The sequence below is a fragment of the Lepidochelys olivacea genome (assembly GCF_965140295.1).
Source record: "Lepidochelys olivacea isolate rLepOli2 genome assembly, chromosome: 3".
NCBI lineage: Eukaryota > Metazoa > Chordata > Testudines > Cheloniidae > Lepidochelys > Lepidochelys olivacea.
The window spans coordinates 105,145,642-105,168,362 of NC_140413.1; the positions used below are offsets into that span (position 1 = coordinate 105,145,642).

Below are 22,721 nucleotides of genomic sequence, written 5' to 3' on the forward strand. Positions count from 1 at the left end.
CAGATACATCTCAGTGATAAAATTACCTAAGAGTTTTGTCTGGGATTTTCTCTTCTTGCTTGAAATCTTTAAAAACTCATCTACAAGTAGTTCATTAGCAAAAGTTCGCTTGTCAGGGTCTGGTTCAAAGCAACGCAGTATGAAGGCTTTGGCCTCTGCTGACATGGATTTAGGGATCTCTGGGTGTATTTTAAACATTCCCACCTGAGAGAGATGAAAGAGTAAACAAAGAGAAACCAGAAGTCTTTTCTCATACACTTTGCTATCTGCTTTTGATAGAGACTTACTAAAACCCCTTCCTTAAAACCTACTGAAATCCATGAAACAAAATCATCATTAATGACCTGCATTTTAGTAGAATATCTGAAAAATTCTCTCGCTCCCAAGGAAGGTCTCATAGAAAGAGGATGCACTGATCACTGGCTCACCATGTTAAAATGGAACAGACATAAAAATTTTTTTTACAGATCTGTGAACAGCATTTTGTTGCTTCATTTTTGTCTTCTTCGAAACAATACAGCATTCCCCCTCAATTGAATCACATCAGATAACACATTCGTTCTAATATGCTCATTAAAGAGGCATTTCCTTTATCTTATCCTTGCTGTTCTCCCACTCTCTGTCTTTTAATACAGTCATAAGATTTCCTTTGTTTACAAAAAACAATGGACCTGAACAGAACGGTCTAAGAAAGAGGTCTTACCTTAAACATAGCTGCCTGTGGCTCTCCCAGTTCATAAAATGGAGGCTTCCCTGTGGCCATTTCAATGATAGTGCACCCCAAAGACCAGATGTCAGCAGCTTTCCCATAGCCTCGTGGCCCTTTGTCTATTATTTCTGGTGCCATATACTGAAGGGTACCTGATTAAAACCACACTTTTTTAAATTTAAAACTCGGATGATGAAGTAGGCAGCTAAGAAGGACGGGGGAACAATGCGGATGGGCAGGGAGTAATGTTAGTAGTTGAAAGAAATTATCCTCACAGATTTCAAAAGAATACTTTTAGTTAAGGCCACAAGTGAATGATGTTTGCTACAGATCTGATCTGAAGTCCACTGAAGTCAGTGTTGAAACTCAGTGGACTTCAGTGGGCTTTGGATCAGGTCCAGTTTTCACATAGTCACATTATACACCAACAGAAAAATTAGGAGGGCAATTTTGAATTGGATTCAGAGATGGAAAGGAACTGATTAGTGAGGTAACAGGATTCTACTTCTTGGAGTGAAAGAGCCATTTAACCATAGCATTCTGCATTCTCAAATTCAGAGGGCAAGAATTTAGCAAACACTGAAAGAGGGAATTGAAATATACACGTTCAAAAGTGATTATTAATTATATATATAATGCCCAGAGTGCAATAAGTTTGAATTAGGTTTTCAAGCAGGAGGAAGATCAAATTAAGGACAAATTCTTGAGGTGGAGTTAGGCAGACTAAGCAAACAAAGGAAAAAGTTACTTTTGGGTCAGTGAGGCAGCAAGATTAAAAACTGTGTACACAAGAAGGAGAGTCAGGAACCTGGGGAAAAGCGGCCTATCTTGCCTAGGAGGATTTGAATCTCTCAAGAAATGTCAGCAATGGCATTCCTCTCTACCAGTGCATACAATTAAACTTACTAAAATAAAGTTTATAATTTAAGATTAAGCAAGTAATATAAGCCCATTCCTCCAGCTACTATATGCATTGATTTGAAGTCCATGGAAGTTCTGCATGTGAAGCTGCTGCAGGATCTGACCCTGCATTCATAACTATTCTTCCTTTGCTTTCAAATTGGAAGACACTGTAAGCTAGAAACATACCAGTGAAAGTTTCAGTACACGGATTGATCCCCGCAAGTCTCTTTGATGTTCCAAAGTCTGAAATCTTTAGAACTCCACTGTATGTGTTGATAAGCACATTATCACCCTGAAGGACAGAACATTTAGACCACTTATTTTTCTCTAGTGACTGTTAATGTAAGACAACTTGCAGCACACATTTTCAAAGCGCATTCTTTTATACATAATAATTACTCTAAAGGGATATTTAAGGGGGTGACGGGGTGGGGGGAAATCATCATTGCTACCTTCTACAGTAACAGTTTAAAGGTGCTCCCTCTCTAAAGTGAAACATCAGCACTTGTGTATGCTTCCCCATCTACAGAAATTCCATAAAGAATACTGATAGAGGAAAGAAACACCAAAGATTCTTCCAACTTTAAAAAAAAAAAATGATTTCCCATTGTCAGGTCTGTATTAAGAATCTCATTATGGAAGCTCCTTCTTTCCTCCCAACCCCCTATAACACTTTCCCAACTTTCCAAAGTGTATTTTTGATTAAGATATTACCCTGAAACTCCAAATGTATTGTCCACAAAGTTGGGCCATATTACTGAAAATATTACTTTAATCTTATCTTCACTTTTAAAACAGGTTTTTATGGACTATGATCACAAGTAACTTTATGATTACTAAAAAGAAATATAAAATGAATTCCAACAGTAGGAAAACTCCAAGTTAATACAGGTAACCTAAACCACTAGAAAACACATTTGGGGGCAGAGGGATAGCTGGGAAAAAAGGAGACACTGAATTACTGGTAGAAATAGATTTTTAAATATACTGAATGGGAGCATAGTTACACAACTTCCATCAACATATGGGAGTTCTGCAGCTAAAACTCTGCATGCCTCTTTAGATGGCAGAAGCTCATCTCAGTCTCTATGTAACATTGTAATAATAGAATATAGAGCCCTTCTTTCCTATCTCTCATGAGTGTGTTGCGAAACCACATAATTGTCCGTTTTACAAACATGACTTTTCCCTGTTAAATGAACCCATGCCTGTGATTCATAGCACCTTCTCACCTTTATGTCTCGATGTACTATCTGATTATCATGGAGGTATTTTAATCCTTCAAGAATCTGCTTGGTGTAAAAACCAATTGTCTGTTCGTTATCTTTTAGTGGTCCCCATTTTGAACGCAGAAGAGCAGAAAGGCTGCCTATAAATTTTTTTTGGGGAAAAAAACAGAGTAAACTTAGCTCAGAGATTGTTCTTTCTGGCCTTAGCTTGTGTCAAGTAGTAAATGTAACCACACTAATAGGAACAGAATATACCTTTACTAAAAAGCAGACATCCTCCATAACACAGAACATTCTTAGATTTATCTATAATCAAACTTTTAAAAAAAATGTCTCTCTTTTCATTCATGATGGTCATTGGCTAAACAATACTCTGTGTTGTTGCTTTTAAGTAATGCCAAGCAAACTCAAAACCAGCACTGAACTCTCAGGAAAAAAACCCGAGCAAGTCTCAACCCCTGACACAGCACAGTTGGTGAACTTTCCCCACCAAAACTCTGTCTCCACTCCCCCAGCCCCCCGCTAAACCATCATCCCATAAAACTCTACACCCTTCAGATGCCTGGGCAAAAGGAAAGGCCTTGCAGTATGCACTTCCAGGTCAACATTCCCAGACCGAGTGTGTGGAAGCTTGTTCCATAACTATAGGCCCCTCATGTAGAATGCTTTACAATCAATCTCCCACTTCTTTGTTAAATCAGGAGGAATCCAATTTGAACAGCTCCGCCAACCATAGCTGGAGCAATATGGCCTAGGGAAAGATGTGGTCTTTCAAGTAACACATTGTTTAGTATACTGCTAATCAAAGTCACACTCCTTTCTCTCCCTGAAGAGAGGCAGACTGAAAAGAAGCATTAAGGAAGTGTCTCTAAGTATGTGTGGAGAGATTTTGTAGAAAAGCTAAATTCAAGGGATAGATTTTGTATTTAGTTCTGACTGTTCATTTCATGTAGGAGTGAATTCCATAGTCCAGGTTGGGCTTCCATGAAGATTCTATCTCCTCCATCCGTTTACCACCTGTCAAGGTTCCTTCCCCACTCTGAACTCTAGGGTACAGATGTGGGGACCTGCATGAAAGACCCCCTAAGCTTATTCTTACCAGCTTAGGTTAAAACTTCCCCAAGGTACAAACTTTTATCTTTTGTCCTTGGACCTTATGCTGCCACCACCAAACGTGTTAAACAAAAAACAGGGAAAAAGCCCACTTGGAGACGTCTTCCCCCAAAAATATCCCCCCAAGCCCTACACCCCCTTTCCTGGGAAGGGCTTGATAAAAATCCTCACCAATTTGCATAGGTGAACACAGACCCAAACCCTTGGATCTTAAGAACAATGAAAACAATCAGGTTCTTAAAAGAGAATTTTAATTAAAGAAAAGGTAAAAGAAAAACCTCTGTAAAATCAGGAAGGGAAATACCTTACAGAGTAGTCAGATTCAAAACATAGAGAATCCCTCTAGGCAAAACCTTAAGTTACAAAAAGACACAAAAACAGGAATATACATCCCATTCAGCACAACTTATTTTATCAGCCATTTAAACAAAACAGAATCTAACGCATATCTAACTAGATTGCTTACTAACTCTTTACAGGAGTTCTGACCTGCATTCCTGCTCTGGTCCCAGCAAAAGCATCACACACCCAGACAGACTTTGTGTCCCTCCCCCCACTCCAGATTTTAAAGTATCTTGTCTCCTCATTGGTCATTTTGGTCAGGTGCCAGCAAGGTTATCTTAGCTTCTTAAGCCTTTACAGGTGAAAGGGTTTTGCCTCTGGCCAGGAGGGATTTTATAGCACTGTATACAGAAAGGTGGTTACCCTTCCTTTTATATTTATGACACCACCTTTTCCCAAAAGTTTCATATTTCCAGTGGAACGTAACTGCTAATGGAAGTCATGGTCATAGAAGGAGAGGTGCTCTCTCAGATAGCTAGGGCCAATATTATGCAGAGCTTGTATTAAAACAGAGACCTTGACCTGGACTTTGTATTCAATCAGGAGCCTGTGTAGGGAGCAGAGCACTGGGGCAGTTTGTTCACAGTGATCTGTACTGCTCAGCAGACAAGCGTCTACAATCTCTACCAGATGAAGCTTTTGAAAGATGTAAGGTATCATTCGTAGATATAAGTTGCAATTAATTGAGCCTACAGTTCATGAATATGTGGATTACTACAGCCACCTCTGTGCCTAATACGATGGAGTGCAGTCTTGTAGCTAACCACAGATAGAAATGTGTATTTTTTGCAGCCGTGACAGTTAGGACCTCCACATACATTGAGAATTAAGAGATCCTTGACTTTAAAAAATGAGCAATGCCTTCAATCAAAGATGATATTATGGAGGAGGAAAGGTCTTCAAACCACTTCCTTTTTCCTACCAGCATCACTTTTGTCTTGCCTCTATTCAGTTTCAGGCAGCTGCTCTGCATCTACATTCTTCATCTCCCCTTGGCATTTGAAAAACTCTGAGTTGGTGGTGGCTACATCTCATGCAATAGTGGCATACAACTGGGTATCGTCTGCACATTGTTGACATTTCAGACAACAAACCAGCTAACCACATCGTTTTACACAGATGACTGAGATGGTAGCATAACTGATCTGTGGGATTTCTCAAGTGATGATTCAAAGAAAGAATAATTGCCCATCACAACCTGCTGGGTGAGGCCTAACAGGAAGGACTCAAAATATACTAGGTAATTTCAGTGCATCCCTACAGCCTCTTTGGCAATCAAGTATGCTGAATGCTTCAAGAAGTCTATCAGGACTTGTTTCCCCAGTCTGTATACTGGAGGAAGTCATCTGTCACAGCAACAAGTGCTGTTTCCAAACCATACCCTACTCTGAACCCTGACCAAGTTGGATCCAGGCACCTTGGCAACAATTGCCCATCTATACTGGAAGAAGCACAGGAGACACTGGATGTGGTTTAATTAGGCCACAACTTTATTCTTAAATGTCTGGGAGTACCCAGCAGATAAAATTGTATAGTGCAGGTAATTCCATAATAATTTCAATATATACCCGGGGACTTCCATCAGCACTCCCTCTTACCCAGCCAACCCACTGCTGAGAGATCACCACCCCCCTCCTCGAACAAGGGTGGACAGGAGCCTACAAAGGAGGAGGGAGCTGGCTCCCTAAGATACCGGTTATAGGAGCCCTGAATCTCTGTTTCCTCTCCTTTAAAAAATACCACCTTTAAATCCTTTACAATCCATTTTATCTGATCACTGTATCCCTTCCCTATGGAGTACCTGCACTGGACATGTGCCATAAGCAGGCGCCAGCAATTAGCTTGGCTGCCTCCCCACCATACCTAGCAGGGTTCCCAGACATATCCTAACACCTCCTTTAAAATCGGCCAAAAACATGTTAGCTCCCAAGTCTGAGACGTGGGCCCCATACATCCTGGCTTTTCCTGCACTGACATGGACCTATATAATCCCTCCTCTCTGCCAGTCACCTGGTGGGGATGGGTCAGAGTGCCCATCCTGACCTGGTCTGCAGCTGCCTCAAAGTCACTTCCTGACTCTCTAGCCAATAAAGGGGCAGACATCTTTTTCCAACAAGCCAGACAACAGCCCGCACTGCTTAATGTGCAGTGAGGTCATTCTAGCCTTTCCTATTAGCTATACAAATCAACTCTCTAGTCTGTTCAAACCATCAACTTTACCAGACTTAGCCTTGGTGCAATTTCCATACAGAAGTGGCTTATAGCCATGGACATTTTTTAAAATATTATTCACACACATTTACTCTACTGTTGCAGTATTCTAAAATTTTATATTTTAAAAATGTAAAAAAAAAAAGCACTTACCCCCTGGCACCTGTTCCATGAATATCTTAATAAAACTATTCTCACTAAGGGAACCTAAGTACTGCACAATGTTCTTGTGCTTGAGGTGCTTATGCAGAGCGATTTCTTCATGTAAAGGCTGGGAATACCTGGAAGTAAAGGAAATGTTCATTTTATAAAAAGCTGGATATTGTACCACAATGTCCATCAAAATTCACGAGACCTCGTGAAACATGTACATTGAAATGTTGTACACAATGCTACAATACACGTTACTAAGAACACTTATGATTGTATATACTGAAAAATAAATTGGCACAATAAAGGCAGTCACCCAGAGTTTGTGGAGAAAGAAAGTATACTCCAAACTAAGTCAGCCAGAATGAGCAGGTGGGCAAAAAGCTCAATGCCCAGATATATCAACTAGTCCATCTGCAATAAAAATTCAAGCATATGTTCTTAGATTGATAGTCTAATTTAGATGAGAACCTTGCTAAGTAGGAGGCTTATTTGAAATGTCAGCTCTGGATATTTATCACAGCCAGGGAACAGCATATTCTCTTCATAGAGAGGTGCGCACTAGAGCTGGTCGGGACATGCTCACCAAAATGTAATTTTGTCAAAGCCAAAATGTTTCACAGAATGATATCAGTTTTAATGATATTTTCATTGGGAAGATTTCTGAGGTCCAGGATTCACTGGTCACTTCTCATCCAAGGGAAACAGAGACCTGAACTGAAAATTTGAACTTTTCCCTCCAAAAACAGCTTGTGTGACAAAATTCTGCTTCACAAAAACATTCCAACCGATTTGTTTTCATTCCAATGCAAAACAAAAACAAATTTCAAAACCTTGAAAGTTGCTGTGAAACAGAATTGTCATCCTTCAGGCAGGGCTAGTGCTCACTTTCCAATCCTATCAGATTGTCTGCCTGATTTCCTGTTTTCTCTGGTGGAGCTGAGAAAGTATGTAAGAGTGCCAACTTCCATTAGGCATTAAAATATATGTCCAGATTTTCAAAAGAGCTCAACAAGTCAGACACTGACCTCTTTTGAAATATTGAGAATTTTTGGTAATCTAGAGTTTACTCAGGTGCCTAATGGATGTTAAGGCTTTCTGAAAATCTGACCCCAAATTCTGGGTACTGAGCACTTAAAAATCTTCTCCCAAACGTGAGTTGTGGACATTGTGAATACTGAATTGGTATTTTGTCTGTTACAACACCTAGCTTTATAGAGATGGATAGATTTTCAAGATCAGAAGGATTTTTTAAAATCATTGCTATAGGTAGGAATAATTTTGTTCCTATCAACCTTGGCAATCTCCTTTAAGATAGAGTGATTTGCCATTTTCATTAAGTTTTTGAAAAATCAATTTTAGTTACAGCTTTTGGTAATTTTTTTAACATAACTATGAGGTGTGTTTGGGTGTTACTTCTTATATCGATTCCTTCTGGTCACATGGGAAAATGCTGTTTTTTAAAGAAGACCAATTTGCAATATATGGCTTATTTCTTGAGCACAACAGCACATCAGAACCCGGGGATTAATATAACTTTTAAGAGTCTAAATAATTCAACAATTTAATATAGTGGGCTCCATTAAAAATTTGACTTTTATTGCATGGCAGCATTTAGGCTTGCTCTGATCTTTACCACATTATTTGTGGAATTTCCCATACTTAGAATAGAAAATATTGCAAACACCACGATGAACGTAATTATTCTTGATGGTAAGTATCCAGTTTTTAAATGGCACCCATTGCATGTAATTTACAATTTAAATACAGAAGAAATTTCACAGCACAAACTGAATCTGAATGAAAGAGGGTATGTAATAATTGTATTTTTCAAACCGTTTATTCCAGTTTTTACGTAGGCTTCACTACAAATTATGTGTAAACAAAAACTGAAATGCATCTCAGGCTCAACATCTTAAAGAACTCTACAAGTAACTAATATCAGAGTGTTCTGTTGTGGTTAATTATAGTTGTTGGCTTCATTCAGTATGCCAGGATGTACTTAAGAAGGTGGAGCTGATCAGGAAATGTTAGGAGGAGTCCAGCACAAATGAGATGCTGAATATCAGCAACATCTTTATCAGGAATATAAGAAACATATATATGACTAGTTCCAAAAAATGAAGAGTAACAACATAATGTAGAACAGCACCCCATGAGATAGGGAAGAACTATTATCTCCATTTTACAGATGGGGAACTGAGGCACACAGAGGCTAAGTGATTTGTCAACAGTCAGACAGGAAATCTGTAGTGGAGTGGGGACTTGAACTCAGGTCACTGAAGTCCTGAGCTAGTGAGTACCCTTACCACTTGACCATCCTTCCGCTCTAACAGGGGAATTTATTGAGTTTGAGATTATGAGGGGGCTGGCAATACTGAAAAGTATAGATATAGAGGCAGGTTGCATGGCCTTGATGGAAAAGGCTTCAGAAAGTTTAAATAGATTTTAAACCCAGAAGGGACCATTAGATTATCTAGTCTGACCTCATGAATACCACAGGCCATGAATTTCCTGCAGTTACCTCTCAAGTGAGCCCAATCACTTGTGTTTTGCTAAAGCGTAGCCTCTAGAAAGGCATCCAGTCTTGCTGAGAAGGTATCAAGAGATGGAGAATCCATAACTTTCCCCTATTTGGTAGTTTGTTCCAATGGTTAATCACCCTCACTGTTATTTCTGTATTTCTCATTTTAATTTGTTTGATTTAAATTTCCAGACACTGCTTCTTGCTATGCTCTTCTCTGGTACATGAAAGAGCCCTTTAATACTTGTTTTTTTCTCCCTGAAAAGAGATTGTATACCGTCATGAAGTTACCTCTCAAAGTCTGAGAGGTGCAGTTAATGTGACACTATTATTAGTCCAAACCAGGGCCCCAGAGATCAACAGGTGTCTTCCATGCTGAAGTGTAGTCAGGTCCTTCCATAGCATCCTCTTCCCCCTACCTGGTCCCTACAGAGCCCTCTAAGCACAGTCTAGAGTTCATGCGGTGGGGAGGTACTTGGGTCAGGATAAGAAGGAATACACAAGGAATACTCCCTTCAACTCCCCCAGATCTTACACAGGAGAGTTAATACATCCACAGTCCTTATTCACTTTCTTTCCATTTACTCTCAGGAACTTCAATGGGCAGGTGACAGATTCCTGATCGCACAGCTCCAAAAGAGTGGTGGGGTAAGGGCAGAGCTGGTGCAGTGGTGGGGTAAGGGCAGAGCTGGTGCAGTGGTGGGGTAAGAAGTGGTGGGTAAGGGCAGTGGGGTAAGTGGTGTGGTGCGGTAAGGGCAGAGCTGGTGGTGTGGGACTGGTGGGGTAAGGACAGAGCTGGTGCAGCAGGGTACAGGACCTCCCTAGCCTCCCAGAGATCCCAAAAATTTGCCATGGAGGAAACCTTCTGATCTTTTTATGCAGCAGGAGACAATCTAGGCCATTGTTAGCCTCATATTAAACTAGGCCAATAATACATAGTTCTGATTGGAGCTGCAAGCGGTGCCTTTCCTCCCCACAACTCTTATTCTGAGATGGCCACATTCCCAACTGCTATTACCACTCATTGTTTTTCACAGCTTTGGAGACTGTTTCTTACAGAGCTGGAAAATGTACAGGAAAACCAGAGAGATGGATAATTTATCAGCAGCTTTTCAGGAAAGGGCTTCATTAACCAGCAAAGTGGCCAATCGTACTTCAGGACAGAAGTATATAAACACAGCATTTGGGTTAGACAAAATTACTGTACCTGCTATCTCTTTCTGGAATTTCTTTAATGGCAATCCTAACTTGATTGCTCAGATCTCGTCCTGCATAAACTATGCCGTAAGTTCCTTTCCCCAAAATGACTCTCTCACCATTTTCATCATATTCGTAGTCATACTGCAAAACAAACAACATGAAATGAAAGGATATGAACCAGGCTTTTTACCTGCATAACATAACGATGTAAATATTTCTTCCTATAATAAATGTACTTCTGTTGTTGGGTATCATAAAAAAAAAACTAACTACAGACAGAGGGCACTGCACACCAAAATAAAAAATGGAGCTTACCTGTAAAAGGGGGTTCTTCAAGATGTGTGGTCCCTATCTGTATTCCACACTTGGGTATGCATGCGCACTATGCACCTGAGATCAGAGACTTGTTGCAAGTAGCGGCTGTTGGGGTCTGCAACTGTGGAGTTGTCCCTCATGCTCTGATCTGAGGGTATAAGAGGCAGCAAGGACCAATGCCTCTCCACTTCCTCTTTTTACCATGAATCAGAGAGGATCTGAAGCAGAGGGGAAGGAGAGTAGGTAGTGTAATACAGAGAGGGACCATACCTCTTGAAGAACCTCCAGTTTCAGGTAAATAATCTCAATTTCTTTGAGCGCTGGTCCCTCTGCATGTTCCACATGTGGGTGATTGACAAGCAGTATTTAAACAGGAGGAGGATGCAGTTTGTACAGATGCCTTAATACTGCTGTCCCAACAGCTACATCTACAGAAGAAGCCTGACTAAGGCTTAATGCTTCATAAAGGTGTGGGTAGAGCTCCAGGCAGCAGCCTTACAAATGTCCAGTATACATACTTGTCAAAGAGACGCTGTTGAGGTTGCTTGTGCTCTGGTGGAATGGGCCCTCACTCCATCCAGGGGAAGTATGCTTGCCAACTTATAACAGAGAATGCTAAAAACTATGTACACACACGCGCTCTCTCTCTCTCTCTCTCATATTTTTACAGGTTTTTTACAAGAAGAACATCACTTTGGATACAGAGAATATTGACTCAGACCATGCAGTGGTCAGAAGGAACTGGAGAAACATCTGTCTGCACAACCTCTTATATGCACATAAGGGAATCAGAGCATGAGGGAATCAACTTTGCAGGCATGGACCAACAGACATTACTTGCTACAAATGTCAAGCACATATGTACCCACTTGTGGAATACACATGGGGACCAGCACTCAAAGACCAACTTCAGCTTCTGCATGGAACACAGACACTGCTGCCACAAACTAATGTTGTACCAGTTGCTCTCCTGATCTAACCACGTTTTCCAAATACAGTGGAATCTCTATTTTAGACTCTCCATATTAGCCAGAACTGTGCATTAACAGAGGTCAGGTGAGATTGTGCTGACCAAAGTTCCACTCTTTCTGAGTTTAGATTAATAGATGCATAGATTTTTAAGGCCAGATGGGACTATTAGATCATCTAATCAGACCTCCTGCATAACAGAGGCCATATACTTTAACCCAATTACCCCTGTATTGAGCCCTATAACTTTGCTTGGATAAAGTATATTTTCCAGAAAGGCATCGAGCCTTGATCTGAAGATATCAAGAGATGAAGAATCTACCACTTCCCTTGGTAGTTTCTTACAATGATTTCCCACTTTCCCTGCTATTAAATTGTGCCTTATTTCTAATTTGAATTTGTCTGGCTTTAATGTCCAGCCACTGGGTCCTGCGGTGCTATATCTCAGATGAGAAAAAATTTGAAGAATATTTTGTTTCTAAACGTTAGGGGAAAGATTTGAAGAAGCACTCAGTGTCGGCCTAATTAATCCCACTGCAGTCAATGGTAAAACTCCTCCTAAATTAAAAATCCTACCCTAGAGGCCTAAAGTTCTCAATAAATTGAAAAATATCAAGTGTGACATGTTGTCCTTACCTCTACAGAATCTCCATCACAGTCCCCTTCCTCTGTGTTTTTCCCTATATCTTCAGTGATACTATTCACCATATCAAAAAACCTGTAAAACACATCCAGGTAAAGACTAGATAGTTACATCAGAATGAATCCTAAAGTGAAAAAAATGATCAAACAGAACCTTTAAGTGTAAAGAATATTAAACCAGAACAGCTCAGTTAAGGAGATCAGGTGGAGGGAGAGAAAAATCACTGCTCTTCTTGAAGTGGAAAGTTAATGTCTAAAGATAGGTAGGTAGGTGTGTGTGTGTGTGTGTGAGAAATATACATGTAAAGTGTCTAGAAGATAACATTATATCTAAAAGTCAGGGGTGAGGGTCTCAAGGCATTTATTGTTTAACAGCAATGCTACACAGCAGTTTAGAGTGTAAAATACAGAAGAAGAATACTGCATTCATTTGAAACCGCAGGGAAACTGTACCTTTTTTATGCCAGGAAAGCAACTGAAGCATCAAGCATAATGGAAAGGTTCTAAAAGCCCTGGACCCAGGAGGAGGAGAATTCTCCTGCTGAGGGAAGGGTGCAGCAGACTGTCTTTTGAGGACCCTTTGCATGCAAAGGTAGTGTACAGGGCATGTTAGGGGCAGGTTTGTGAGGTGTCTGGAGCCATAATGTGTAGTCTGCAGAGATTCTGGACAGTGCTGCTGTCCATAGGCAGCCAGATACAGTAACTCAGGCAGCCCCCACACAGCTGTCTAAATTACTCCTGGTCCACTCCAGCCCCTGGAGCAGCCCAGAATCGAGAGGGTGGAAAGGTGCCTTAAAACCACCTTAGCCTCCTTGCTCCTCAGCAATGAGCACAGCGCCGTGCCTCTCAGAAGTACACACACAATCCAACTCCATGTATTCTAAACACAAGAAGGATTCGCAGTAATGTAAAGAACTCATAATGTGCTTCTCTGTAATCAGAAATGGAACTATAGCTACAGGGAAAGCAACCGTAGACCCTGATCTTGCAAAGCACATAAGCACGTGTAATTTTAAGCACAAGTGCCTCCATTGATTTCAATAGGCTTACTTATATGCTTATGTACTTTGCTGGACTGGGGCTTGGCTAACTCATGAATTAAGCTTTAAATATTTACATCAGGAATAACAGATCCCATAGGACTGGACCATAGTATACACACGTAAAGTTTGTTTAAAACATTAACGTAAGTGTGGGCCCAACCCTTTAAAATACTGAGCACCTCCTGGGAGATGCTCAAATGCCCATAATTTACGTTTAGGTATTGAGAGTTGAGGATGCTCAGCAGCTCACTGGCACCATCCCAAAGTAGGCAACACTAGTCTAGTACAGGTCTGCATTCAGAAATCATCATCTAAGTTAAGATTGTTTGGCAAAACAGTGACCAATACATACCTCTTGCAATGCAATTCTGTGCAGAAATAGATTTGAAAGTCATCTGAGTTATGCAGTACATAAAGAAAACAGCATCGCTCCTCAAACTTTGAAATACTGAAAGAACAGCCAAAGTAAATGCAGGTTACTGAACTGGTGGCCCCAAGCTTCAGGGCACTGTAGGAAAGTACTAGATTAAATCTTGTTATATACCATTATAGATCATTTTATTATGAAGTTATAGTCTAACATGCTCGCCCACCATCTCAAATGCGATCTCTGCTGCTTGGAGCCCTGCACTGCCCCCCACCATTGCATACACTCCTCAGGAGGGCATCAGAAGAGTGATGGGAGTAAGGACCTAATCCAAAATCCATTTATATCAATAGAAAAAAATCCCATTGAATTTAATGGTCTTTCAATGACTCCCTTAAGCTGGTTCACCCTGTAGCCACCTCTGCCGCTGTCCAGGTGGATCACCCTTCCAGTATCAGAGAGTCGAGAAGATTTAAACTGGCCTTCCCTTGAAGCCACTGCTGCTACTCGTTACCATCCATGCATCCATCCACACTCTCCTTGGGCTACATCAGTGGCAACAGAATTTTTAAAAACCTCCCCTCCTTGAACCTTTATTTTTGGAACACAGTAGTGGCTTTTCCTTTTATAACCAGCCACAGTTCAGCCCACCATGGGCAAGATTCCTGTGGTGGTTACTGTAATTGATATTTCTGTGTTGTACAACACAGTATTCCGTAAATAGTGTCTTCCTGTGCAATAATGAGCATCCCTTTCCCACCCACCCCCATTTCTTTATCACCTAATCTAGTTTTGTTTTTATTTTCTATGTCAGCAGAACAAAGAGAGGGCAGGAATAGAGAAGGACTGGATGGATTCATACTACAGAAATTTCTAAAGTGGTAGGGGGGGGGCCTCTTGTCCAGTAATCCTTTCTCAATCCCAGTTAACTGAGCTCTTGTAAAGCTGTTCACTCATCTGAAAATATTTTCCCCTTCTCTGAGCTCCTTGAAGAGCATCCTACTTGAAGCAGTTCATTCTGTAATTTGTGCCCTTGAGTTGCACTCTGACATTCAAGTGTAAATTTGATTCAGTGGAATTTTGTAGAATTAATATATTAGAAAAGGAGGATGGATGAAGATTTTATGAGAAAAACTGGATAATAAAGATACAAGATTTGCAAGACCAAGGCACATGTAACAAGTCCCCTCATTGGTTCATTCTTAAAAGATATTGGGTGAAATCCTGCTTCCACTTAAGTCAATGTGGATTTTGCCAGTGACTTCAATGGGGCAGTCAAGATTTCACTTATAGTCTTACTCCACTGCAAACAGAAACAAAACAAGAATAGCATTTATTCTTGCAATGTGAGAATTTAGGGCCACCAAAAGATATGAGGAAAGGACTCAAATACTGTGATGATGGGGGTTATGGAAGTATCTGAGTACATACAGACTTGACTCATATTTTTCTTTAGTTTTAGGAAAAATACTGATACAGAAGTTTGAAACATCACTAAATGTTTTGAAGTTAACAATTCTTTGTAAATCTCTGATTCATACAACTTCTCCTAATATAGTAGTAGCCGTCATTGTCACTTTTAGATCTGAGGGTACCTTGGGATCTTAAATATTCTCTTTGAATAATGTGCATTTTACAAAAGCTACTTAGTAGAAGGAAAGATGATTTTATAAATCAGAATGTTTGTCTGTGGGTATTGTTATTAGTACTGCAGTAGAGCCCAAAAAGTGCTAGGTAATGTACAAATCTAGGAAGAGACAGTCCCTGCCCCAAGTAGTTTATAATTTTGACACCAATTTAGCAGGGCACTTGAGCACATGGGTAAACTTAAGCATCTGAGAAATCCCACTGATATTAATGGAATGACTCATGAGCTTAAAGTTCCACATGTTAAGTATTTTCCTGAACTGGGACCCTAATTAGTGTGTATATTCTTTTGGATGATGTTAAGGCTGTTTTAACTGCCCCACTGGAGGGATAAAGATGATCTGCTTAGAGAGATACAGATATTTTCGAAGGTTCTCTTTCAAGATTTTTTCCTGAACTGCACTTAACTTCTATGGATTTTAACTGCTTTAGACCATAAGCTACATTTCCTTAGAGCACAGTAACTAAGATAATTTAGAAATTTTGGGGGAATCTTTCCCCTGTAGAGATCAAAAATGAAACATCAATAGTTATAGACTCAGATGTTTTTCCTTTGTACTAAGAATGAAATGATAGTAACACATTTTTTAATCTGATGAACTGTTTCCATATGCTCACTTAATATAAGAGATGCTTCATAAACCACAAAATCTAACAAGTCAAATATCCGAGTCAGCCTGTTAGTGCGAAACATTAAAGAAGTGTCTGATTAAAGGGTTCAATAACCTTCTATTCATTCAGCCTTGATTTCTTGAAGATGTGTAGAGAAACTGTTACTCTGAGTAAATCTGATTATACATGAGATCTACTTAGTAAGCACAAGAGTCTTGTGGCATCTTATAGACTAACAGACATATTGGAGCATAAGCTTCGTGGGTGAATACCCGCTTCGTCAGATGCATGTAGTGGAAATTTCCAGAGGCAGGTATAAATATGCAAGCAAGAATCAGGCTAGGGATAATGAGGTTAGTTCAATCAAGGAGGACGAGGCCCTCTTCTAGCAGTTGAAGTGTGAAAACCAAGGGAGGAGAAACTGCACTTGTAGTTGGCTAGCCATCCACAGTCTTTGTTTAATCCTGAGCTGATGGTGTCAAATTTGCAAATGAACTGAAGCTCAGCAGTTTCTCTTTGAAGTCTGGTCCTGAAGTTTTTTTGCTGCAGGATGGGTACCTTTAAATCTGCTATTGTGTGTCCAGGGAGATTGAAGTGTTCTCCTACAGGTTTTTGTATATTGCCATTCCTAATATCTGATTTGTGTCCCTTTATCCTTCTATGTAGGGACTGTCCAGTTTGGCCAATGTACATAGCAGAGGGGCATTGCTGGCACATGATGGTGTATATTACATTGGTGGACATGCAGGTGAATGAACCGGTGATGGTATGGCTGACCTGGTTAGGTCCTGTGATGGTGTCGCTGGTTTAGATATGAGGGCAGAGTTGGCATCGAGGTTTGTTGCATGGATTGGTTCCTGAGTTAGAGTTACTATGGTGTGGTGTGTTGTTGCTAGTGAGAATATGCTTCAGGTTGGTGGGTTGTCTGTGGGCGAGGACTGGCCTGCTTCCCAAGGCCTGTGAAAGTGCGGGATCATTGTCCAGGATGGGTTGTAGATCACTGATGATGCGTTGGAGAAGTTTTAGCTGAGGACTGTATGTGATGGCCAGTAGAGTTCTGTTGGTTTCTTTCTTGGGTTTATCTCGCAGCAGGAGGCTTCTGGTACATGTCTGGCTCTGTTGATCCATTTCCTTATTTCCTCGTGCGGGTATCGTAGTTTTGAGAATGCCTGAAGATCTTGTAGGTGTTGGTCTCTGTCTGAGGGGTTGGAGCAAATGCGGTTGTACCTCAGCGCTAGGCTGTAGACAATGGATCGTGTGGTGTGTCCGGGATGGAAGCTGGACACATCCATGGTGGCTAGGATGGTGTTTTCCAGAGGCTCTCTAAATAAACATTCCACACACAGATGGAATACAAGCTGTCAGGAACAGTATCCCTGATGATGCCACAGCACAACTGGCTGCTGAGCTCTGTAACTTTATCCTCACGCACAATTATTTCAAATTTGGTGACAATATATACCTCCAGACTAGTGGTACCACTGTGGGCACCCGCATGGCCCCACAATATGCCAACATTTTTATGGCTGATCTAGACTAACACGGCTACCCCTCTGATACTTAGAAAGCACAGAAAATCCTGGACTAAGGCTTTCACAGACATTCGCTCAGGTACACATGACCAGTGCAATACTTTCCCCCCACTCCACAGTAAGCCCCCATTTGGAACTCTATAGCTGCAGAGGACAGTTGAGCAGCGGGTCCTCTGCAACACTTGTGAATGGCAGTAGCTGTTCATAGGTTGCCACAGAGAGCTGCAGTGGGGTGGAGCAATTGGGATCCCCAACAATGCAGAGGAGCTAGAGCCTCAACTGCTCTACATGCTGAAGTAGCACCACAGGGAGAAGGCTGCACTGTAGCATCTCGTCAAACCCTTAGGTTGGTGTGTGGGTTTCATCATCCCAACACCTGTCCATTCAACTGTATAACACCATTTTACTTGGCCTTTACCCAGGTGAAATGAATTTCTTGCAGACTGCAGAGAAGCCAGTGTGTAGGTCACTAGTGAACCTTCTCTTCCCATTTGTGTATGGATAGATAGGAGGGTTAGAGTGAGGTGGTGCACCTACAAGGGTGGCATACTTAGAAATATTAATGTCTTTGTAAATGAGTACAGGGTGTTTTGAAATTATTTGTGTGCTTAGTTCCAAAACTGACAAAACATTCAAGTTTGCAGTGTTGCTGTAGCCACGCTGGCCCCACGATAAGAGAGAGACTAGATAGGGGAGGTGAGGTCCAATAAAAGATATTACCTCACAAAACATGCAAGCACATTTACTATGGCCCTGTAGCTAAATCCTGTATGCACCCAACACTCCCACTGAAGTCAATGCACAGGGGATGCACGATCAGGCACCATGACAGTTGCTTATTAATAGTTCTTTATGAGATAGCATATAGAGCAGTTAATCAGTAGATTATGCAGAAACTGTGGAGAAGAAATTTCAAGTGAATAGATTTTACTTATTTGCTAAGAGTGAAAACTTCCAATACTATAATTTTTTAAAAATTCTATTGATAGGATGCCAAGTACAAAGCAACTTAATCAGTAAAAACAAGAGCTGGGTCTGAACCAGAACAAGAAAATTTAAAAATTCTTTAAAAATAAGTAAGGGCCTTCGTTTTCAGTTTTTACCCATTTTACCTCCAAAATTCCCAAGTTTTAAAAAAGCCATTATTCTGATTTTATTGATTTCACTGGAATTTTGGAAATGCCAGAATTCCCCAGACCCAGGTCCCTGCTCCAGAAGGAGAGGTGGTGGCTTGGTAACCTGGTCCGTCAGCTGCCGCTATCCCTAGATACAAGGGAAAGTCATTGATGAGACTTAAGATGACTGAAGTCCAGTTCATGCTCTACAGGTATTTTCACATGTGACAGGTGGTTGCCTGGAGAGAGCACAACTGCGGATGGGGATGTTCTACCTTTCCTTCCCCCTCTGCCATTTCTCAGACTCTTGAGCAAGGCAATTCTCTTCAAAATGGACTGAGGCTTGATGTATGATGGATGCCATTGCAGTCTATTGCCAGACAGCTCTTCCCAATTTGTGGGGTCAATGCCTCCCTTCTTAAGATATACTTTCAGCATTGTAGCATTTCCTCTGTCCCCTGCAGGTCCTACCATCATGACTAAGTTGAGAAAAGAGGAGTTGCTTCAGAAGAGGAGTATCAGCCATCCACACACAATGACTAGCCCAGCAAAGTTGATGTTTCATAATCTTCACCTCAACACTGGTGATGTGAGCTTCAGAGAGACCGCTGGCATTGGCATGACAGTCTTCCCATCCGATATGGAGAATATTTCTAAGGTAGCACAGTTTGAACCACTTCAGACACTTAAAATGGCTGCGGTAGGTCACCCATATCTCGCACTCATAAAGAAGAGTCGGGATGACTACTACACTGTGGACAAGAATCTTAGTTTCCATCCGCAGATCTCTGTCAATAAAGACATGATGGAGCTACTTTCCAAAGGATACTCTGGCACAATGGATCCTATATTCAATCTCCAAGGTAAAGGTACTGGCTCAACAATTTGTGGGAGAAGGGGGCCAACTTGTGCTGGGACAGACCGTTAGAGCACCCTTATTCTTCCCAATGTTGAGGGAAAGTCCCAGCTTTGATAGGCGCCTGAGAAGAGATCTAGGGTGGATTGCAAGTCAGCCTCAGTGTGCGTGAGGATATCATGGTCATCAGCATACTGAACGTTGGTAATAACAGTCCTGGTGACTTTAGTTGTAGAATGAAGACACTACAGGTTGAAGAGCTAGCCATCCATGCGATACTCAATCCCAATTCCAGAAGAAAAGCAGTCACAAATAAGAATCAAAATTAATGCAAGACAGATGGAAAGAAGGGTTAAGGCAATAACACAGCCCTACTTAACACCAGTACAGAGAGTGAATGGGTCCATCTCCAAGCCATTACAGAAGACAGTGGCGGTCATTCCATCATGAGGCAGCCCGAGAACACGCTTCATCAGGGTGCTGGAACAATTTGTATAGGGAGGGTGCTGATAACACAGGTTCTCATGCCATGCTCATCAGATACCTAACATCTGTCCTATGGGCCTGCATCTATATTGGGAGGACCCAGAATAGAAATCCAAACACCCTTACAATTTGGGAGTTTTCAGACTCAGATATATGTCCAAACTTTGAGTCAGGTTAAGGCAGCAGCAAATTATCCCCCTCTCCTACCTGGAGCCAGGGGGAAATAGGGAAGGAATTGTGCCTCAGTGCGGTCACTCAAAGGCACACTGCCTCCTGGGCCTACTCCTAGGTGCTCAGGACTGTGCCCCAGACACAATTGAGCACTCAGTGACTTGGGCTCATCTTTACTGTATAAAATAGAGGCTGTTATTCTTTTTTTTATTGTAAATGTTAACCATTTATTGTATTGCATTTGTTCTTACAGCTTACATTGACCTCAGCTATTTAAAATGCAGCTGTGTGCCACATGCAGAATAGCGCTTCTTTGGGTAACTGGTATAACTGACACAACATGCATAGAGAGACAAGCTGGGTGAGGTAATGTCTTTTATTGGACCAACCAAAGTGCATAGAGGGGCTAGCCACATTTTAAAGGATTTTGATGACTGAATGTAATTTCTGGCCCAATTCAGTAATCAATGTGTGTGTGTGTGGGGGTGGGGGGTGTAAAAAAGGATATATGATACAGGCTGAGTAATTTATTAGTGCACAACCCACTAATTGAGTTTATGCTCAAGCAAAACCAATTACCAAAAGGTACAGTGTGTGATTCAGCACCATGTTTACAAAGTTACATACATTTTTTTTTATTCCTTCTCAATTTTTAAGGGATGAACTCTATTACTCGTAAGAAGAAGAGGCTGATTATGTTGGCTGCTACGGAACACATAAAGCAAGTGTCTCCTCAGTCATTTCCCTACATGCTTACTGGAAACATCAGTCATGCTTCAGTACGAGGTACCTCCCCAGCACTCCTGCTAAAGCGCTGGTTATGTACCACCAATAAATAGTTACTGAGGTCTGGACAGAAAAATGATGTGACCGTTTAAGTCTGGGATCTCTGGGCCTTTGACTACTACAGAGAGCCCTGGCCTTCCCTGCTAGAGCTGTTAATCTCCGTTTCCTAGAGAGCTGTAAGGGATTCTATTTCCAGGGTAGAATTTTCAAAGGAGACAAAAGAAGTTGGGATCAGGAGAAGAGCCCCTTTGCGCTAGCTGTACCACAAATATGGCCCCTGACTCAAAGAGCTTCTAATCTAACAAGATTAGCAACAACTGAAAGGAGAAGGTAATGATCATCATAGGTGCTGGAACAATTTGTATAGTGGGGGTGCTGAAAGCCACACAACCAAACTGTTAACCCTGTATATAATGGAAACCATTTCAAGCCAGGGGGTGCTGCCACACCGCCAACACCCGTAGTTCCAGCACCTATGCCGATTATATACAGATACTTTTATACAAGATGTGCATACAGATTTATTTAGCTTTGTAATTAAACAAACGTCGACTTTGCCCAACTGCCCCTCAGCCAAGCTACCGAAGATTGTCTGAGTTCTGCCAGGGCCGTGGCAGAAACGGACCTTAGCTCTAGTTGAGGCAGTTTAAAATTTTCCAGACTTTCTTGGACATCTGACAAAATAAACAGACTGGGCTTAAATGATAACAACATTACTGGAGGCATATAAATAACATTAGCAAACACTAATACATATTTTAGCAGTGCCAAAAAAACCTGCCACCACCATTTGGCAAGAAGTTTACAAATGTTCGAAAATGTATTGTAACAAAAACTGAAACCAGACTGCAGTTTTTTTCCTAAAATAAACTGATCCGCTGTGTCTGTTAGGGTGACCAGATGTCCCGATAAAATCAGGACAGTCCCAATATTTAGTTGTTTGTCCCGCATCCTGACCGATGTACGGTTGGGACGCCATTTGTCCTGATATTTTGCTTCGGCGGCACTCCGGCTTTTTTTTTTTTTTTGCTTGGGGTGGCAAAAAATCTAGAGCCGGCCCTGGTGGGGAGGGGGTGAGCCTGTTACTGTCCCCCCAGGTGTCCCGATATTTTGTTCTTGTCATCTGGTCACCCTAGTGTCTGTTGATAGCTGAAAGAGTTATTAGGTGCTGAAAGGGCAAAAAGTTCCATCTATTTAAGAATTTATTAGAGACATCAGACAATTTTTGTGTCATTTTTAGAAGAGAGGACTGGTTGGATAATTTGATTTTCTTTTTTAAAAAATACACTTAAAAATATGAAAATGGGATGTGACAGATTGCCATGGTACATGTATGCACAGGAAGAAAGTAAGACAAAAATAAGGAAGTGATCTAAAGCAGTTCAGTGGTACTTTCCTAGATATTAACATGCGCAAATTAAAACCTGGATCCTTCAAATAGTTCTGCACGTGTTTAACTTTATGCACACGAGTACACTCTATGGCCAAATTCTGCAGCAGTTCAGTGATGCTGAGGGGGCAGAATCTGGACATGAATGACCACCGGAGAATCCCACATGCAGAAGGGAGCTTTTTGCTGAAGTAAAGCCAACAAAACTGGCAGAGCTGGTTTCTGTGCCAGCCATTTCCTGCTCCCTATTTAAGGAACCATGCTGAAGAAAAATGTGGGCATGCCAGGGGGAAGCAAAGATCCAAAGTTGAATAAAGAGTCCTTAGTGCACATGAGAACGAGGCTCTTTACATTTCCAGGGCAACAGAGTTTACCTGATTTCTTGTTATGAGTCAGAGTCATGGACTTT

At 41.2% G+C, this 22,721-nt stretch overlaps 1 protein-coding gene across 1 annotated transcript in view; it reads right to left on the bottom strand.

Annotated features, from left to right (window-relative positions):
- The window catches only part of MAP3K5 (mitogen-activated protein kinase kinase kinase 5), a 156,533-nt gene that overhangs the window by 21,890 nt on the left and 111,922 nt on the right, over window positions 1–22,721 (bottom strand). Inside the window, exons 13-20 of the mRNA XM_084623488.1 lie at window positions 13,703–13,798; window positions 12,302–12,383; window positions 10,389–10,522; window positions 6,661–6,788; window positions 2,845–2,981; window positions 1,799–1,904; window positions 704–861; window positions 27–204 (exon numbers count right to left, since the gene is read on the bottom strand). Of these exons, the coding sequence (XP_084479614.1) occupies window positions 27–204; window positions 704–861; window positions 1,799–1,904; window positions 2,845–2,981; window positions 6,661–6,788; window positions 10,389–10,522; window positions 12,302–12,383; window positions 13,703–13,798 (1,019 nt within the window). The remainder of the gene's footprint in view (window positions 1–26; window positions 205–703; window positions 862–1,798; window positions 1,905–2,844; window positions 2,982–6,660; window positions 6,789–10,388; window positions 10,523–12,301; window positions 12,384–13,702; window positions 13,799–22,721) is intronic.